Source organism: Eurosta solidaginis, chromosome 1, assembly GCF_040869045.1.
Source record: "Eurosta solidaginis isolate ZX-2024a chromosome 1, ASM4086904v1, whole genome shotgun sequence".
In the NCBI taxonomy this organism is placed as follows: Eukaryota; Metazoa; Arthropoda; class Insecta; order Diptera; family Tephritidae; genus Eurosta; species Eurosta solidaginis.
In genome coordinates, this window is record NC_090319.1 from 338,721,351 (window position 1) to 338,741,097 (window position 19,747).

The window sequence follows — 19,747 nt, forward strand, 5'->3', positions numbered from 1 at the left end:
CTAGGCATGGAGCTGGAATTGTAGTATGAACGCATGAAAAATGGCGTAAATACCCAAACCCAAGGTATTTCAAATGGAGACACCATGGCCAAGGCATGTTTTCTACGCGGTATAAAATATAATGGATCCGTGACTCCTTTAAAGATCCGTCCGACCTTTGCAGTTGTTATTACATAGTCCTTAGTTTGGTGAAGAGAAAAGCATACTTTAACTCAGTTAGCAGATAAAACTATGTGAAATGGCTTAAGACCTCAAAAGCACGGTGAAAATAATATGCTACCTTCTCTTCGCGCTTTTCGAAATCAAAGCGATAAAGAGTTAGCCAAACCGAAATTTCAGCTGAATTGTCTGCCATTGAATTAGTTGTGAAGTGGTTCGTTGGAAGGCATTTGCATCATCCAAATAACATCGCCGTGTAAAAGAAGGCACCAAAGACGTTTATTGGCTAACCCAATAGCTGGAACCAGCAGATAATGCCATCAAATGCTCTGGCCATACCCAATAAGATTGCTAGCGTGCCGTAAAGGGGGTTCTCTTTAAAGCAGACCTGAAAAGGACAGAGTCAAAGTTTAAAAGTAAAAAAAAAGTATCTCGAGCCAAGATGGGGAATGGCATAACAAAAGGCTTTACTTTAGAGAGTGCAAAATTTTAGGAGAGTAACAAAGGTCCCCGTAACGCGAATGAGTCTTTGCCAACTGTCGTTAAGCAACCAATTCAGATTCGTAGGTACTACGGAGGCCTCTCAGAACCATTCGAAACCAAACGAGGTTCAGTCAAGGTGACTCCCCATCAGATCTAAATTGCAATGGTGCAATCTATTATAAGGGCGAACAATTGCTGGAATGTACTGATGATATTGATTTCATGGGCCTGTAGACGATATCGTGACTTCAGTCTGAAGTCACCAGGAGGTAAGAATAAATAAAAAAAAAAAAAATGTAAGGTGCGATAACCTCCGAAGAGATCTTAGGCCGAGCTTCTCTTCCAATTTGCGTCGTGCTCCTTTTAATTTTCCCTACAAATTGGCCGGACGGGACCTACATGTTTTATGCCGACTCCGAACGGCATCTGCAAGGCAGATGAGTTTTCACTGAGAGCTTTTCATGGCAGAAATACACTCGGAGCGCTTGCCAAATACTGCCGAGGGGCGACCCCGCTTAGAAAAATTTTCTTCTAATTGAAAAACCTTATATCTAAAATGTTGATGTTGCTTTGCCCGGGGTGCGAACCCAGGGCATACGATGTGGTAGGCGGAGCACGCTATCATCACACCACGGTGGCCGCCTTTACCGTTCCTCCTAAACGATTCAGGCTGAGCTTCCCTTCCAATTTGCGCCATTTCATAATAAAGATCTCACATAGACTAAATGTATCTATAATGTTAACAGAATTTGTTTGACGACAAAACGGAAAAACTCAAATTCAGCACCAGGACTTATGTTATACATTAACTCTGTCCTCTTGGCAGATATTAGAAGTTTCGTAGGACCTAACTCAATTGCTGCTTCGAGATCCGACAACTCTGCCGCTTCTAGTAGCTGGAGCTTTGACCTCACGAGCGTAGGACACAAACACAGAACGCGCTCAACAGTTTCTTCCTGCAGCTCGCTCTTCCCACATCTGTTGTTACTGACGAGGTTTAACATATAAGCATGCAACGCCAGAAGGCAGTTTTCAGTTATTATGCCCATCGTGAGCCATAAGTCGTGTCTCTTTAGAGATATGAGAAATTTAGTAAATCCAACGTCGTGGGATTTGCACATGATTTTTGAAACTTTGCAACCCTGCGCTTCATCCACGCCTTTCCTGCCTTATGGATCATATGCAATTCCTATCTCCTTTTGATTTCTTCCAGTAATTTTATGTCAGGCTTCGATCGGCACCTGCATTTGAAAGCAAAGGAAGGGCACAATTTCACTGAGTTGAAACGGCAGGACGAAGAAGACTTGAGCTCTTTTCGTAATACCAATTGGCGAAAGTTATCGCAACAGGGATATATGTATGTTGACTGGACCCAGTGTGGTAGGAAGACTAGCAGGGTAAAAGAGGTATTAACAGATTTGTTGAAAATATACTCATAGCGGTGAAGTACTTTAACTGTCTCTATTTCATTGCACATCGCTATATCTACGAATGAATATGTACCTAATTTTGTTTGTTTATTTCTGCTATGAATATTTTGATGCTGCATTGACATTTTGACTTTGCCTCGGATGTTGCCCGGCAATCTGTCGTTCGTTTGTTCTCTACTTTATTGTGTGATAATTTAAGATATCGGGAATGCATAATAAATTATGCTTAAATAAATTTATGTACATACATATGTAAATGCATACCTAAATATGCATGCAGTGATTATGTTTGTGTTTTTTAATGTTTTTTGAGCACTGGTGCCGCCAGCCGCCTACCATTTGCTTCCAAACTCATTTACATTTTAATGCCCAAATTATGTTCTATAAAATTGTTTTTTTGGGGTTTCGGTAGAATAATATGTAATCCCAATGTTGTTGTTGTTGTAGAAAGAGTTGTTGATACTTCTGTATCCATTCATTTGTATGCAACAATTATGTATTGTGAGGTCCATTAATTTCATCTTGTTCTTTGGCTAATTCATGTAGATAATATTAGAGATAAAAAATTAAAAGAGTACTAATTAAATGTTTAAAGAAATGAAACTGTTTCAGTTTTATAAACTAAAAACAACATTGAAATTCTTATAATAAAATTTCATTTTCTGAGTGATTGACCCTTAAACATCCTGCAAGAAATTAGATTAGCTAACAGTTACCGTAAAGGTAGATCATTTGGCGACTTTACTAGTCCTGGTGCTATATTCCAGCAAATGCTTTCAATTGTCCACTTGGAACTCAGACATAGCTCATACAGGTTCATTTCGTGCTGTCAAAATCTGTTTTGAAGTCGACGAAGAGATGGTGCATGTCGATCATTTTATCAGAAAAGGATTTGGCATAATGAAAATATAGTAAATATTAGACTCACCAGGTCTGAAGTCTCACTAATAAGGCCCAATCAGTTCATCAACGGCGGACTACAATCTTTCGAGTTTACTTCTAGGTATAGGGTGCCTATATGAGATATTAAGCAGACTGATTGCGCTGTAATTTGCACAGATTTTGACATCGCCTTTATTGTGGATGCAACCTCTTGTCGCCGTTCGGTAATAGCACCGAAGCCTATCGATCAGCTTGCAGTCTTTGTTGTTTTTTAATCGGAACAGTATTGGCACCTTAGTTTTGTCATCTTCGATGGTGGGTTCGGGTTCACCTTATACCCTGAACATATGACCTCAGACTTCCAGAGATATGATTCCTCCATCATCTAAGCTCTTTCTGCACAACTATTCACTCTTGCAGCACCTCGTTTTGGTCTTATAACCTTCAACCTTTGATCAAGCGTATTCGTATGCACGCCTTTCTGTCAATATTTTTGTCCCTTGAGAGGCATTTGATTTCAAAGTGGCGCACAGTGTTTCGTGTAGAACAAGCTAGCTGGACAAAAACAAAGTTCTTATTCCAAGAAAAGTGTAATGAGAAATGAAAGAAAACAAACAAAATAACGGGATTTTTGCTTTTTTTTTGATATTTTTGCTCATGTATATTGAGTAATTGAAGTAAGAAGGTAGGAGTGGCCGTAAAATGCATTGATTAATTTGCAAAATTCTTGTTGAATATTAAGCTACATATTTATTTTAAGTGAACACTTTTATATAATTTTTTTGATGGATTCTAAGCTCGAAGGTAAGTAAAATTTTTTAATAGTAATTCTTTCGCAATTAGAGTATTTTCAATATATTTAACATTCCGTTATTAAGAAGAAAAGCTTTTTTTCTCTATATTTTTAAATTTAGGGACAAAAAAGTTACATAAATCCGCAGACATCCGGGCTAAATTTTACATACATATGTTATAGTCGCAAGTATTCTCTAATAGTCGAAAGAAAAAACTATTGCGAATTCTTTGCACATCTATTTTTAAATTTTTTTTTTTTTTTTTGCAGATTTAGTTATCTCTACAAATAAAATAGGATGTATGTACGTACCAGCTCCGACGAGATATTTGAACCATTAAAGCTGATCTACAAACGGCAAAACCAATTCCTAGGTACAGGGAACAAACACGTAGCCATAAAACGCACAAAAATAAACGCGAAAGGTCAACAAGAGCACACCAAAACTAAAAGACGAAGATCACTGACTTCAACCTGCCACAACCTACCGCACCAGTCACTAAGGCATAAAAACAGGTATATACAAAGCAATTCGAATGCAGGTATAACCACACAGGAACGCTACACAAATTAACCCCATTTGGTAGCATTTACGCCAATACCTGAATGTAATATAAATACTGCACAACTTGGATTGATAGTAGATAAACCAAAACCAGGTTTCGGCAATACCAACGACGGCAATACTGCTCGTAGGTTTTTCGAAAATTCTGAGGCTAGTGCTGAGATTACGGGATTGGATGTTACGCTCATCATAAGATTCGACACTCTCCTTCGCGCGTTAGCATGTGGGTACAATATAAATATCCAAAGATTTGAAAAATTTGCGGTCGAGACTAAAAAACTATACATAGATCTCTATCCATGGTTTAATATGCCTGCTACAGTTCATAAAATCTTAGTGCATAGTACTGATATTATAAAATCAGCAATTTTACCCATTGGTCAACTTTCTGAGGAAGCACAGGAAGCCCGTAACAAAGATTTGATACGATTCAGGGATGATAACACACAAAAGCAGTCGCGTGAAGCCACGAATAGAGATCTTATGAATATGTTGCTTATAAAATCGGATCCTTTAGTTAACAGTTTTAGGGAGATACCTAAGAAAAAATTTAAAAGTCTGACTTCAGAAGTCTTAAATTTACTGTCCCCCGATAATGTTGAGGAGTCAGTAAATACCCCAGTTGTTTCAAGCTTTCACAGTAGTGTTGCTGATGCTCATGACTATTCCACAAGTGACTCATCGAATGAAAGTGATGATAGCGAATAATAACATAATTATAAAAGATAACCTACCCTATAACTTTTTCTTGGATCAGGTTTTATTTAATTTAAATCTATAGTCTTTCCTACTGTATATGATACTTTACTTTTACGTTTTTGTAATAAGTAATTTTCACATAATTAATTTAATTATTTACATTGTTATTACTATTATTGTAATATACTTTTACATTCCTGACTGGTACTATAAAATAATTTTGTAAAAATTGTATTACCAGGATAAATACTCAAATAAATACAAAATATGTATGTACATATGTACAGTCACTCACATAAATAAGTAGACACCCCTTTTTGGACAATTCTTACAATTTTCGCTTTCGCAAATTTATTTTAACTAATTTCCCATAAGAAAATTTGACACGATCTATAACAAAAACTAAATTATATTTAAAAAATGTTTGAAAAATTCGACGAATTTTCATAAAAAATTTTAATTTTTTTTCCGAATTTCTAGAATTTTTAGAGTATTGAGATTTGTAGTCCATTCAATTTAAGTACAATAAAGTAATATTCTTAAGTCCTTTAAATTTTTTTGGATCTATGTCACTTATTCACATGAGTTACTGTACATGAAATAAGCAAATGTATGCATATGAAGTAAAATTTTGGAAAAAAATAAAAAAAAGAACATTTGGCTGAAAAAAATTACGTAGTTGTAATAAATGACTGCATATGAAACGGAAAATCTCATAAAATAATTTTGTCCAGCTAGCTTGTTCCACACCAAACACTGTGTGGCGTTCTAGGCAGTGATCATTCACCCGGTGTCAAGGCAGCATTCTTCATTGTACCAGGTGTTTTTTTTTTTTTTGGGTGTCGCTGCTGGGAGTGCCACGAAATCCCCCAAAAAAAATACCCAAAGAAAAAAAAAATACCCAAACACAAAATCACAGTGCTATGATAAACACCATGACCGTGTAAAAAATAGCAATATATCTTTCCTCTTTCATTCATATTTATGTATGTATATGTATACGTTTTGGCAACACATATTTTTACTTACCTATCCGTATATAGGACTGCTAGTCGCTCTAATTCGAAGAAGCTAACAGACGCGTGTACTACGTAAAAGGACATCACCGTGGCGGTAGCCACGGTTATACCATACACCCGGACTTGGCATGGCGTAGGCCAGGGTTATTTTTTATATGCAGAAAGTTGGTATGGATTATTAACCTTTTTTAGTCGCGGCAATTTTAAACCTAATTTGAATTTATTTCACACAAAAAATGGGGATTTTGTGTTGGGGACTATGAGTTTGGGGATTTTGATTTTGGGGACAACGTGGTAGACCCGTCGCTGTTGTTTCCATATTTGTTAGCGGCATTACGTATTGCTAAAGAGATATGCTCCCACTGCTTATAAATTCTGCTGGGTGTTCCCATAGAGTTGTTATGAGAGTAGAATCGCGAAGTCATAGTTAGTCTGTACCATAATCGTGAATCGTACGCACATCTAAGACATTGAAGACCTGTGGTCCTTTTAGCAACATTTTTGGTCTGCTTGAAATTTTTTCGAATGGGAAACAGACGTGTGACTTCATGGATCTCTTTTTGCATGGTTAGGTTAGGTTAGGGACAGCTGTTCCTCCAGAAAGTGGAGTGGGTCGCGATCGAGATATTTGCGTCTCAGTCTTGATAGCTCCGAAGAAAGTGACTGGATGATTCCACCTCGTAGCCCCCTATACAGCTAACACAGATGGGGCCGTCCAGTATATTAATGCGTAACGCATGGACTCGCTTTTGGTATTGCCCTGTTAGTACCCCAGTAAACATGGACAGTAGCTCTGCCGAGCGTTTAGAGGCAAAAACGCTGAGAAGCACTTCGCCACACGGCAAGAGGTCGCCAGTGCCTGCCGGACAAAAAGACCAATCCGACAGTTGCCGGGGATGTCCTACTGCCTTGGCGTCCAGATAATTTTTATGAGAAAGTAGTTATATGCTACCAGAAGTGATGTCAAGCAATCTCTCAGAGCCCTCGACCTTACAGTGGCAGGGCCTAGCGGTAGCCGCCTGACTATACGAGTAGATGTTTAATTCACTGCCAGTTAAAACGGCGGATAGCATCACACCTACCTTGTCTATCCTTTATAGCAGAGGCATTCATCTGGAGGACGATCGAGTTATTGGACAGCCTAAATTCCTAGAAAACACCAGGCTGATGGCTGACTATTTATTCACTACTCTATTCCTCCCTTGAGGGAGTTTGAGCGGTGAATGTGGCAAGTTGAGCGTAAGCCGACCCACAGTAGTCTGTCCTACTAGGAATGTAGGTCGATCAGAATGCTAGAGTGTCCGTAGAGCACTATACCCCGCTTCACAAAGCTGTATTGCTGCACGGACTGCAGCCATTTTGTCCACGATGTCAGCCGGACACAGATTTTTGCGTTTAATGCCCGTGTAGGTGTTGTACCAAGGGTCGTGCTTATTCCAGCTATCGCCAATGGCTGCACAGCTTGCAATAGCTTGAGCGGTGATGTTCAGGGGTCATAAGAAGACATGTCGTGGTAGTTCGGAGTGCAGTATTTGGCACGCATGCAGCCTTCTCCAGTGTTTTATTTTTAAGTCAGGCGACCAAACCGGTGACGCGTATCACACGAGCAGTCAAATTATTTCGAAGGCATGTGCCTTGATGGTGAGAGTGTCATCGAACGTCACACCCAAAATCTGTGGGAGACTGGCAGTCGGTAGCGTAACGCCGGCGACGCGAGTGTCCAATATTTTGCGTCATCTGTTCCTTAAATGTCTTCAACAGAGTGGCTGTGAACTTGGTCGGGAATAGTTTCAGTTCGCGCGAGGTGAAAAAACAGAAATACTAGGTAGACAACTATTTCTTTTGTAAACTAATCATATTTGAGGGGCCAGGGCTAGTTGACATTATCGTGCAGTCGTCGGCATAGCATATGCGGGTAGCTCGTTCTGGTGGTAAAGGGAGCTTTGATGTGCATAAATTTAAATCGGCGATAGGACACCACCCCTTGTTTAATTCTCCTAGATTTGGAAAATTCGCTCATAAATTGACCCGACGTTTGCCGACCACTTAGATAATTTGCGGTCCATCTTTTTAGACAAGGGGTGAAACTTCTATATCTGGGAGTAGTGCGCTATGGTTGAATGTGCCAAACGTTTTAGACAGATCAAGTGGCACGAGCACCGTGATAGCGATATGCATTTTACGGAAGCCATGCCGATAGCTGTCTAACTGAAGACTTGCGTTTAAAATGAAAAAGGCTGAAAGGTTTCCAACGTCTTCACTACTGACTAAAGAAATGATAGCGACTCAACATCGTTAGCTGGGCTTCTAGTCTGTGGTGGTCAGATTATCCGTTTGATTCTTTATTATTCTGCAATGGAAAAGGCAAACACGACAAGTAGAAAACATGCGTCAGGTAGCTGATGTCCTTATGCTCAGTGTCTTAGCATCGGCATAGCTATTCCGTCTGGGCCTATTGATTTAGAAGTTTTGGCCTTTTTAAGGGATTTATTAATCGGAGAGGTATTCTCTGATCGTGTTTGTGTTTATGTACCCGTTGATGTGTACGACGTCTAGCCATGTTAATTGAAGTATGCATTGCAAATTGCCGGCAGAACACGTTCTTGTCAATGAACTATTCAAAAACTAACCCTACGAAATTCTAGGCAATGAACAATGTTTGCTGACTACTTGTTTGACTGATGTTAACAGACATTTAACAGCGTTGAAAATCTATATGCAATTAACAGAATATTTTCCCTCTTATATTTTACATTACAGTGCCAATGATCAATGCTGCCATTTTGAGGCGATCTGTAGCTGAGACAATCACCACATTGAATATCCCCACGGTCATCAATAGCACATCATTATCCAATGCTGGTGAACAAAGTGAATTAACCACAGCAAGCACACCAATTCTAGCTGACGCTAAAGTCACCACTTTTAACAACACTACACCTTCAACTATAGTTGAGAAAGTTGATCTTACCACACAAAAGACACCACTCTTAGCCGATGCTCCAACCGCCGTCAAACCCACCCTTAAAGAAAATAGCACATCATTATCCGATGCTGGTGGACAAAGTGACTTAACCACTGCAAGTACACCAATTCTAGCTGACGTTAAAGTCACCACTTTCAACAACACTACACCTTCAATTATAGTTGAGAAAGTTGATCTTACCACACAAAAGACACCACTCTTAGCCGATGCCCAAACCGCCGTGAAACCCACCCTGAATGAAAATATACACAACAATGCGGAAGTGTCGATTTTGAATGATACAAAAACTAAAACTACAGTCAAGTCTAATCTGCATAATGCACTAACGTCAAATACACCACAAGATGTTGATAATGAAATCAACAATCATCATGTTGTTGCTGCCGAAAATATTGCTACTGAAATTAGAATCGAACCAGATTTTACTAAACCAAAATTCGATTATACGGATACTTTGCTTGATGGTAATCTCGAAGAGACCATACGTAATTCAGTTAAAAATGAAATTGAATTCGAGCATGATATCGGAGCTGCGGTTATTGAACAACTGCAAGAGGTCACAGATCCTGAAGAGCGACAAAAACTGAGTGATGAAATTTTGGCCATACAAAGCGCGCAACAACAAAGCAGTGTGAAAGCTAATATCAGCGAGGCGGTTGATGTATTAACAGTAGGTAAGTTGTGTATTGTTAATAATAATTAGTATCAGCTCACAAAAATTTGAAATAACAAGGTAATGACAAAAAGGATGTCATTATCGATGTTGATAACAAGGTACAAGCCCAATCATCTCGGGAACGATTTCATGTTCTACGCCATCCCGATCCAACCGCCTTGTTCCATGAGTTTAAGATTCCTCATCTATCCTTCGCCGATGACCCTCCAAATCCGGCGTCAATGTATTTTGTGGATTTTGTCCCACTCCAAAGCAGCGCAGCATATTTAAAACTATACTATCGACCGTGATCAAAACCATCTCAGCGAAAATTCATTTGCTTTAGCAGCGGAGTCAGCATTATCAGTAGGTCTCGCTATATTTTAAGAAAAAACTTGATGTTGCGTACTGCAAATCGGTCGTTATTATGTCGATAGTGGCGGTTTAGGGCTTCACCCCTACGATTGGGCCCATCGCTAGAGCTTTGTTGTAGAGATGTTATGAATCTATAGACATTCTTCCTCCTAGGAGCGAGAGTTTAGGATCACCCAAAACCTTGAATGAATCGGGTAGCATCAAATCTAGGTATCTGAATTGACGATGGACTAACAAATTCCAGAATCTCAAACCTAATTCTAAATAAGAATTCTTATTGAGGTGTATGAGGGTGTTAAGGGTTGGAGATCCGTATAAGTGGATAATTAGGTGTGTAGAATTTTTTGAACCTGCTTCAGCTGGGAAACTATCTATTACAGGTGGATGGTCAAAGACCATCAAGATAGGAAGGCATTGATAGATATCTGCTGTCAATAATAGAAAGATCAACAGAAAACATGCTTGTAATACTTGAAGGCTAAAATATATATAAAACATAATTTAATTCTTTAAATTTTGAGAGATTTTCCTTCGATATTTGTACAATGGATCCCGGTCACTTTTAGAGCAAGCATTGCACTGGGGGATAACATAAAAAAAAACAGGAGAAAGATTTTTCTTATTGGCTTGTAAGGGTTTCTATTGCACAGAACCTTAGTCTGAAGTCAGATTTTGCAAATTCGTTCATCTATGCCATAAACTGCCGTCTTGTTCTGTCATATCGCAGGCCGACGAGAATCCAAATAATCTTTGTAACCAGAAACAAGACTTTCCCGAAGATTTCGACGTGGTGCAAAAAACACTTTATAATTAGATACATTTGCTATCATGCCTTTTGTAGGATTTTTATACTCAATTGAGCAGAGCTCACAGAGTATATTAAGTTTGATTGGATAACGGTTGGTTGTACAGGTATAAAGGAATCGAGATAGATATAGACTTCCATATTTTAAAATCATCAGGATCGAAAAAAAATTCGATTGAGCCATGTCCGTCCGTCCGTCCGCCCGTCCGTCCGTTAACACGAAACCTTGAGTAAATTTTGAGGTATCTTGATGAAATTTGGTACGTAGGTTCCTGAGCACTCATCTCAGATCGCTATTTAAAATGAACGATATCGGAGTATAACCACGCCCACTTTTTCGATATCGAAAATTTCGAAAAATCGAAAAAGTGTGATAATTCATTACCAAAGGCGGATAAAGCGATGAAACTTGGTAGGTGAGTTGAACTTATGATGCAGAATAGAAAATTAGTAAAATTTTGGACAATGGGCGTGGCACCGCCCACTTTTAAAAGGGGTAATTTAAAAGTTTTGCAAGCTGTAATTTGGCAGTCGTTGAAGATATCATGATGAAATTTGGCAGGAACGTTACTCCTATTACTATATGTATGCCTAACAAAAATTTGCAAAATCGGAGAACGACCACGCCCACTTTAAAAAAAAAAACATGTCTTTAAGGTCAAATTTTAACAAAAAATTTAATATCTTTACAGTATATAAGTAAATTATGTCAGCTTCAACTCCACTAATGACATGGTGCAACAAAAAAAAAATAAAAGAAAATTTCAAAATGGGCGTGGCTCCGCCCTTTTTCACTTAATTTGTTTAGGATACTTTTAATGGCATAAGTCGAACAAAAATTTACCAATCCTTGTGAAATTTGGCAGGGGCTTAGCTTCTGGGACGATAACTTATTTCTGTGAAAAAGGGCGAAATCGGTTGAAGCCACGCCCAGTTTTTATACACAGTCGACTGTCTGTCCTTCCGCTCGGCCGTTAACACGATAACTTGAGCAAAAATCGATATGTCTTTACTAAACTCAGTTCACGTACTTATCTGAGCTCACTTTGTATTTGTATAAAAAATGGCCGAAATCCGACTATGACCACGCCCACTTTTTCGATATCGAAAATTACGAAAAATGAAAAAAATGACATAATTCTATACAAAATACGAAAAAAGGGATGAAACATGGTAATTGGATTGGTTTATTGACGCAAAATATAACTTTAGAAAAAAACTTTGTAAAATGGGTGTGACACCTACCATATTAAGTAGAAGAATGAAAAAGTTCTGCAGGGCGAAATAAAAAACCCTTGGAATCTTGACAGGAATACTGCTCGTGGTATTACATATATAAATAAATTAGCGGTACCCGACAGATGATGTTCTGGTTCACCCTGTTCCACATTTTGGTCAATAACTCGAAAACGCCTTCACATATACAACTACAACCACTCCCTTTTAAAAGACTCATTAATACCTTTAATTTGATACACATATCATACAACTACATTCCAGGGTTACCCTCGGTTCATTTTCCTACATGGTTATTTTCCCTTATCTTGTCACCATAGCCTCAACTGAGTATGTAATGTTCGGTTACACCCGAACTTAACCTTCCTTACTTATTCTTTTTTAAGATCATTAATTCTTCTGAAAGTACCCCTCCTCAGGCCTGAGTTAGGAGACGTGACCCTACAGGAGAAACCTTGCACAAAGTATCTAGGAATCATCCTAGACAGTAAGCTGTCATGGAAGCTTAACGTGGAGGAGAGGGCGAAGAAGGCTTCAACGGCACTTTGTGCATGTAAAACAATGCTCGGGTGCACGTGGGGCTTATCGCCCTCTCTTTCTTATTGGGGTTTTACAGCGATTGTAAGCCCTATCCTATACTATGGAGTTCTTGTTTGGTGGAAAGCCACACAAAAAGCAACCTACCTCAAAAAATTAGAGGGGGTATGCAGACTATCAATGCTTAGCATTACGGGAGCCCTGAAAATAACCCCGACAGCTGCACTGTATGTCATTCTGCACATTCCACCTGTAGACCTGGTAGCAAAGAACATAGCGTTAATAACTGCAACCAGGATCGGTGCCTCGGGGCAGCTTGAGCGCCGACCATACGGCCATAGTAGTATAGCGTCATCAATCACAAGACGAACAGACTACCTGATTCCCTATCTCTGCTTCGAGGGCGATCTTAAGGCCACAATAGAGGTGGACGGTTGGCGCAAGGGTGCTCAAATGGCGGAAGAGGCGATACATGTGTATACAGATGGTTCCAAAGTAGTGGAAGGAGTAGGGTCTGCGGTATACTGTGCTGATCCGGAAATAAACAGATCCTACAGGCTGCTGGATTACTGTAGCGTTTTCCAAGCGGAAATAGTAGCCGTAACCAAAGCAGTAGAAACCCTGGAAGAAAATAGCCCAAGCTGCAATCGTGTTAACTTTTATATTGACAGTCAAGCAGCAATTAAGGCAATAATCTCGCATAGCACAGCATCTAAATGCGTGTTAGAGTGTAAGCAGTCCCTGGAGAGAATCGGCATAGGGAGAAGCATACATCTGTATTGGGTCCCAGGGCCTATGGGAATGAAAAAGCGGATGAATTAGCTAAAAAGGGTGCATCCTTTGAAGCTTGCTCCGCAGACGTCCCAATTAGACTGGGCGAAATTAAGCGAAGGCGAGAGGTGCACATTATCGACCAAGCAGGAAAAGCGTGGGTTCAAGCGCGGGGCTGTGAAGTGTCGAAGATTATGTGCAGGTCTTACAACATTAGGCTAACAAAGTTGCTTCTATCATTAAAAAGATAGGTCTGTAGACTCATGACGGGTATTCTGACTGGACACTGCATTCTGGCGTCACATGCCTTTAAATTAGGCTTGGTCAGTGATAGCAGATGTAGGAAGTGCGGGCTGGAGGAGGAAACGATCGAGCACGTTCTGTGCCGTTGCCAGGCTAAGACTCCATCTATTAGGAGTGATACAGCTGTCAGATCTAGAAACAGCAAGTGGCTTAAATCCTAGGATGCTTCTAGTATTTGCCAAGAGGGCGGAGTTTTTTTATAACATAGGTCCTGGTTTTTGATAGGGTTTTTCAGTTTTGTCGTTAAAACAAACTTCTGGTAACACTACGGACTTATTCAGTCTATGTGAGGTCCTCATGGACCGGCCAGTTCAACCTAACCAAACCCCTCCTACTCTTCGAAAACAAGCTTTTAGAAAATCTTTTTTTGCTTCTGAGAAATCGTTTATACAATTAACTGAGCTTGGCAAATTCGTGTGTGTTGCTATTTTTTTTAAACGCATAAGGAATCTATACAGACAAAATTTTGGAGCCATCTCGAGATCCTGGGATTGAACTATCAGATTCCGAAAAAAAAACAGAAAATCTTCATACCTAGTGCGGACCTTATATATTGTAATGAATTTAGAGAAATTTCGCTTATTCCAAACCTTCTGTTAACGTACGAATCGCTAAATTATTGAATAAATAATTCAAATATTCAATAATGCAAAATGGTCTTTGTTGGACTACTTTGAGAGTACTTCACAACTAATTGCGTGTTTAAATCAAACTGCTTATTCATGTCTCAGCTTGCGCTACTTTTATACTCTCGGTTTCCTCGTTCACCAATTTCTCCTAAGGTCTATTAATTTCGTGAACTTAATGTTTGGTTACCTGCCATATGCATACATGCATATTTGTAGTTTGTAGCCATATGGGTGTGTATATGTGAGTACTACTTCGGCTGATGATGACATGCGTTTGTGAGTATCTCTCTGCTGCCTTGTATGTATGTGTGCACATGATGATTGATTTGTTTACGTACATACGAGTGGCTGCTTAGTATCGGCTTAGTGATGCTAGTATCCGTAAAATTTATTTTTTAGAGTTTTAATATAATGAGTAGAAAGCCCTCTGTTTTCTTTTCATATCAGGGTTCTTTTCGGAAATAACTTTACGTAAAGGTCGGTAATTCAAGATAAGGAGGAGTAGAACACGTTTAAAACGTTCGTCGAAGTTATTAAGCGAGTGGCGACCAGGGCTACTAATCCGCTATGAAAGGCCGTCAAATCTTGAAAGGAAGAAAAATACTCTGTTAGGCTATAGATTGATAAAGGCTGTTAAAACCTATGATTTGAATTTGTGCCGTCGGAGTACCAAAATATCTAGTAACAAAGCTTCTGGATTAGGTAGAGTTTCAAACCTGATCTTAGTTAGAGCCTCCATTAAAATTCAGGGAAGTTAAAACTGGTCTGACAAGTCCTCAATAAATCTATTTTTTGATTTAGCTTGGTTAGATTAGGTTGAACTGGCCGGTCCGTGGTGCGCTCGTATATCGCTCCGTCCGCCATTTGGGCACCCTTCCGCCACCATCCATTTCTATTGTGGCTCTTGATTTTAGCTAAATTCCCCACAACATTTTATTCAAAAGGGGCTTCTAGCTCATTTCCATCGTATTGACTAGGTAAATTCCCCGATATAAACACTTATAAGTTTGCCACATGCGAAATTACTTGTATGCTATCCATCTTCATGCTTGTTAAGATTATCGTCCCCACTTCGTCAAATAGACTTTGATTTACGTATATTCACTCGCAAGCTGCTTAGTTCTTCAACTAATCAAGCTTTGTTTTCTTTAATATTACAGAGTCATCCAATGAACCAGAAACCGTTTCACATCAACAGTCATCGAAAACAGAGAGCGCTACAACTACAGCTAAAGATCTCTCAATATATTTTCCAACAAAAATCGAAGAGCGACCTTCAACGGTAAATAATCAAAGAAATGCTAGAAATCTTAATGAAGAATCAAGCGAAAACTTAGAAGTTCTAAACGAAAGTAAGAATGGTGTATCCAATTTCGCCGAAAATGAGAACATGCAAAATATTGAAGAAGAAAAAGAAAAGAACCCCAACGAGTTGATTAACGAAGGTGATAACCCTGCGCCGACTTCTTCTAGCGACGTTTCTGATGCTACGATATACTCACACGAAGCTAACGAAATCACAGAGAACGACTTAGCAGCTAGTACTCAAAGAGAGATTAATGAGCCAGTTAATAACATAGATCAAGAGGAACATGTGATTGTGAACGCTGAAGCTGAGCAAAAGGAGGAAAAGGAGTTAGTGGACTCAGGCAGCGTTGGCGCGACTGATGACAATGAATTGTTGGCAAAGCAAACTCAAGACAATGAACTATCAATCGTTTTAGAGGAAAACTTGAACTCAACACAGGAAAAAAATGAAAATGAACAGAAACCTGATGTTGGCCAAGAAGACATGTCAGTTCAGCTCACTGGCACAGAAGAAAAGTCGGCAGAAGGAGACGAGGACTCGTTGTCTATTGTTTTGGATGAAAATCTCACAGCTACTGAGTCCGTGCCTGCTGTAGCAAATGAACAATTGGAACATCTTTTAAATTTGAATGTAAGCGAGCCATTGTTAATCGAGGATGTTGATACAACTTTGGAACCAGAAATTGTGAAAACCGTACATATTGTAATCAAAAAACAAGGCGTGGAATTGGATGATGATGCAACCACTACCAATGTTGGCCTAGAAAAGAAAAACGCTTTAGAAGAAGAAAGCGATATCAACGAGACGACTGTAACAATCATAGCAGATGGCGAGAGCGAAAACTATAAAAACGTTAACACTGCACAAAATGATGATGCTGCAAATGAAGAAACAACGACAGAAACTACTGAGTCACATGTTTCCGGAAGCGATATTCAGAAAGTTGTCGACAGCAATAACGAGCTGACCAATAACGTTAACGATATTTCTATAAAGAACGACGAACAAAACGATCTAGAGGAACATACAATTTTTGATACCACTGATCCAACAAGAAACGAGTTAGATGCAAAGTTTGAGCTAGATGAGCAAGCTGTACACAATGAATACCAGCACGATCCAGAGGCACACGATAAGTATGATAGTCATATAAACGAATCTACGAATACCGACCGTATTCAAAGTGTCAGTGATCAAGAGACAACAGCAGACACAATACCCCAAGAAGAGAGAGAAGATTTCTCAACCACAGAGGAAACCATTTCACTGTCGCACACAACTCAAATACCAGGCATCGGTACTACGCAAGCTCGTGCAAGTAATTCCGATTCGCAAACAACAACACTCAAAGAATTTGAAGTATACGAAGATAATACTGATGATCCCGATATAGTACCAATTTTAGTGGGCGTCAGCGGTGGCCAAAGTGATCTCACTGCTTCAACGAAAGGTTCACGCTCCATTAATACACAGACTCATCACTCAATGTTTTTGACACAAATGGACGACACAATGGCCGCAACACTATTTGAAACATTTGCACCACAAAATTCTGGCCAGATGTTTAATGATCATTTGGCCGCAGAGAGTAGTGGCGGGCGTATTGGTAAGCCCTTGCCTACTTCTGTGGGCATTAGTGAGGCGTCAACTTCTGCGTCACTCTTCAGTGGTTCTGGTTTGATAATTGTTTTGTGTGCGAGTATTGCTTTTATATTTTTGTTAGCCTCAGTTGTTGCATTTGTCATCTCGTTCCAACATCAACGTGGCACGTTGGATATTGAGATGCAGGAGCAACGTTGTGGTAAAGATAATCTCGATGAAGAGGATGAAATAGAAGTTGGTGCGTGCACCAAATTGCTGGATATCGAGTTGCCAAAATCAACGATTGTAGTGTCGAGCGAAGAGTTGGAGGAGTGTTTGTAGGGTTAAGTATAAAAGTTTGTAGGTTAATTTTTTAGGTGGTTAATATTTTGTAAATAAATAAATTTAAAATGATGATGAAATCATTGGGTATAAATGCAAGTGTGATCATACACTGTAAGAAAATATGAATACAAAGTCTTTCATCAATCATCGATTATAATGGTTTTAAAATATCAAATAATCGGCTCTATCTAAATATCGAAAATCAATTTACCCGGAACATTGAGGAAGAAATTTTAAGAGGTTATCCACAAGTAGTGCACACAATACACTTCATTCTGATTGGTGGGAGTAGGACTTTCCATAATTTCGTCATATGAAGGGTAATAGCGAATCAAAATATAACAGGAAATAAAAAAGAAACATTTGTTTTGGAATAGACCACAGTTTTTTTGTAGTTTTTTTTTATATCTCTTGCTTGCAGGAACTGGCACTTACGACGTTTTTCGTGATTGTTGAATTAATTGCAAAATTCCTTTAATCGGGAATTTCCCATTCATAAGAAAGCGTAGTTGAATATAGGTAACGTCAGGTTGAGTGGTAGCTACCCCACAGGAGAAGCTGACTTGGACAACATGACGGCAAAGCGCGTGTTACGTGCCTTGCATTCGCGTTGGAAAGTGCCCGTCAAAATCCTAATCGCCTTATTCGATGAAAACCTGTACAAAAGCAGATTACAGGTGCCAGCCAAGTTCACTACAGCCCATCATATGCTGGCCTCTCACTCTACAGGAGAGTTCACTATCTGGGCGTCGAGAAAGAAAGTAAAGTTAGCGGGAAAATTTATATCGAACATATGACGAAAAAGGCATACTACTCGTGTAAAAAAATAACCAGTAGAAACTGCGGTCTAAAACCCGAACTTAGTATGTGAAGATTTAAGGCCGTCATCAGACCTTTACTAACTAATGGGGCAATATTATGGTGGATAGCCACGGTTAAAGAATAAATCATTAAAAATATGAATAGACTACAGCGAACAGCCTTGGGAGGATTAGTAGAAGCACTAAGGCTATGTCCAACTGATGCACTGAAAGTGCATTCTTAACCTTTCACCTCTGGATCTTTACATATGTGAAACTCCTTATTCAGCGTTAAGACTGCGTTAGTCTGACTGCTGGAACAGGAGCCAGTATGGTCTCCGACATCAGTTAACCACATGCCCTCACTAGGTTTTGACAAGAGGGGCAGATGAAGGAGGCTATCTAGCTCTACACTTCCGGGTACTGAGCTAATATCTTCCCTGAGAAAGCTTAGCTGTCGCTTTCCGACTATCTTCCGGACGCAACCGGGATCGTGCAAGCGGAGGTTTTTTTATATAGAGAGGATATGCAGACTCCCGTACAAGGATGCGGTGAAACTGTGCGAGGTAGCTCCCCCAACACATAGATAAATGTCGTCAGCGATTTTAAGTGATTGCTTTATGACGCAGCTAACTTTTCAAACATAATGCTCCTATGGGTTGCTGCTGAATGCAACGAGAAATCAGAACAAAGGTAGAGCCTTTAGTGAACACATCAAAGGTGGTCTAAATGCATAATTCACTCACATAAGGTAAAATGAATATAAATAGTAGATTCCAAGAGATAGTGATGTGCCACTGTACTCCTCGGACATCTGCAGGTCAACCAAATAAACATGATCGGCTTAAGATACTAAGAGCATAGAGGACCTGCTTAAAAGTTCAAGGTCGCCTGGCCGGCACGATCAGAGAAAACCAGGAATTGCGTTTAGGAAGAAAGAAAAAAAGTAACGCACTATGCGAATGCCCAGCTCTAGCACACATAAGGTTTCAAAGTTTGAACAGTTATATATTGTCAGAGTTTGAGACAGGTGCAAAATGTTTCACGAGAAATTGAATCGAAATTGCAGCTTAGCAAGAAATCAACCAATCTATGTGGCTAAGATGTCCGCGTGACAGTTGCGCGAATTATTGCTATTCCCTGGAACCGAACCGACAAATATTTGTTAATCTTGAAATATTTTGAGGCAATCGGAACCAACATCAGGAATTCCACTAACCTCGACCGCATCAAGTTTAGCTCAAATAACTTGTAGAAGTTTCGCTGTCCTATTTGATGTTAAGTTCTTAGCCATAATAGTACCTAACTCCTATCCCATATATCTTTAAACGCGTCGACTTTCGCTTCGAGGACATTGCAGTGATGGGCGTCGTCAACTGCAGGCT

At 39.5% G+C, this 19,747-nt stretch overlaps 1 protein-coding gene across 6 annotated transcripts in view; it reads left to right on the forward strand.

Moving 5' to 3' along the window:
• Nucleotides 1-18,466, forward strand: part of Dtg (Dpp target gene) — a 33,622-nt gene extending 15,156 nt beyond the window's left edge. For 5 of the 6 annotated variants that reach the window (XM_067762327.1, XM_067762329.1, XM_067762326.1 and 2 more), the window contains exons 3-4: nt 8,791-9,690; nt 15,488-18,466. In XM_067762327.1, the coding sequence (XP_067618428.1) occupies nt 8,791-9,690; nt 15,488-17,559 (2,972 nt within the window). In that variant the 3' untranslated portion in view covers nt 17,560-18,466. Of the gene's footprint in view, nt 1-6,075; nt 6,199-8,790; nt 9,691-15,487 lie in introns of those variants that run through there. The other variant, XM_067762330.1, reaches the window with a different exon arrangement.
• The last annotated feature ends 1,281 nt before the right edge of the window (nt 18,467-19,747 follow it).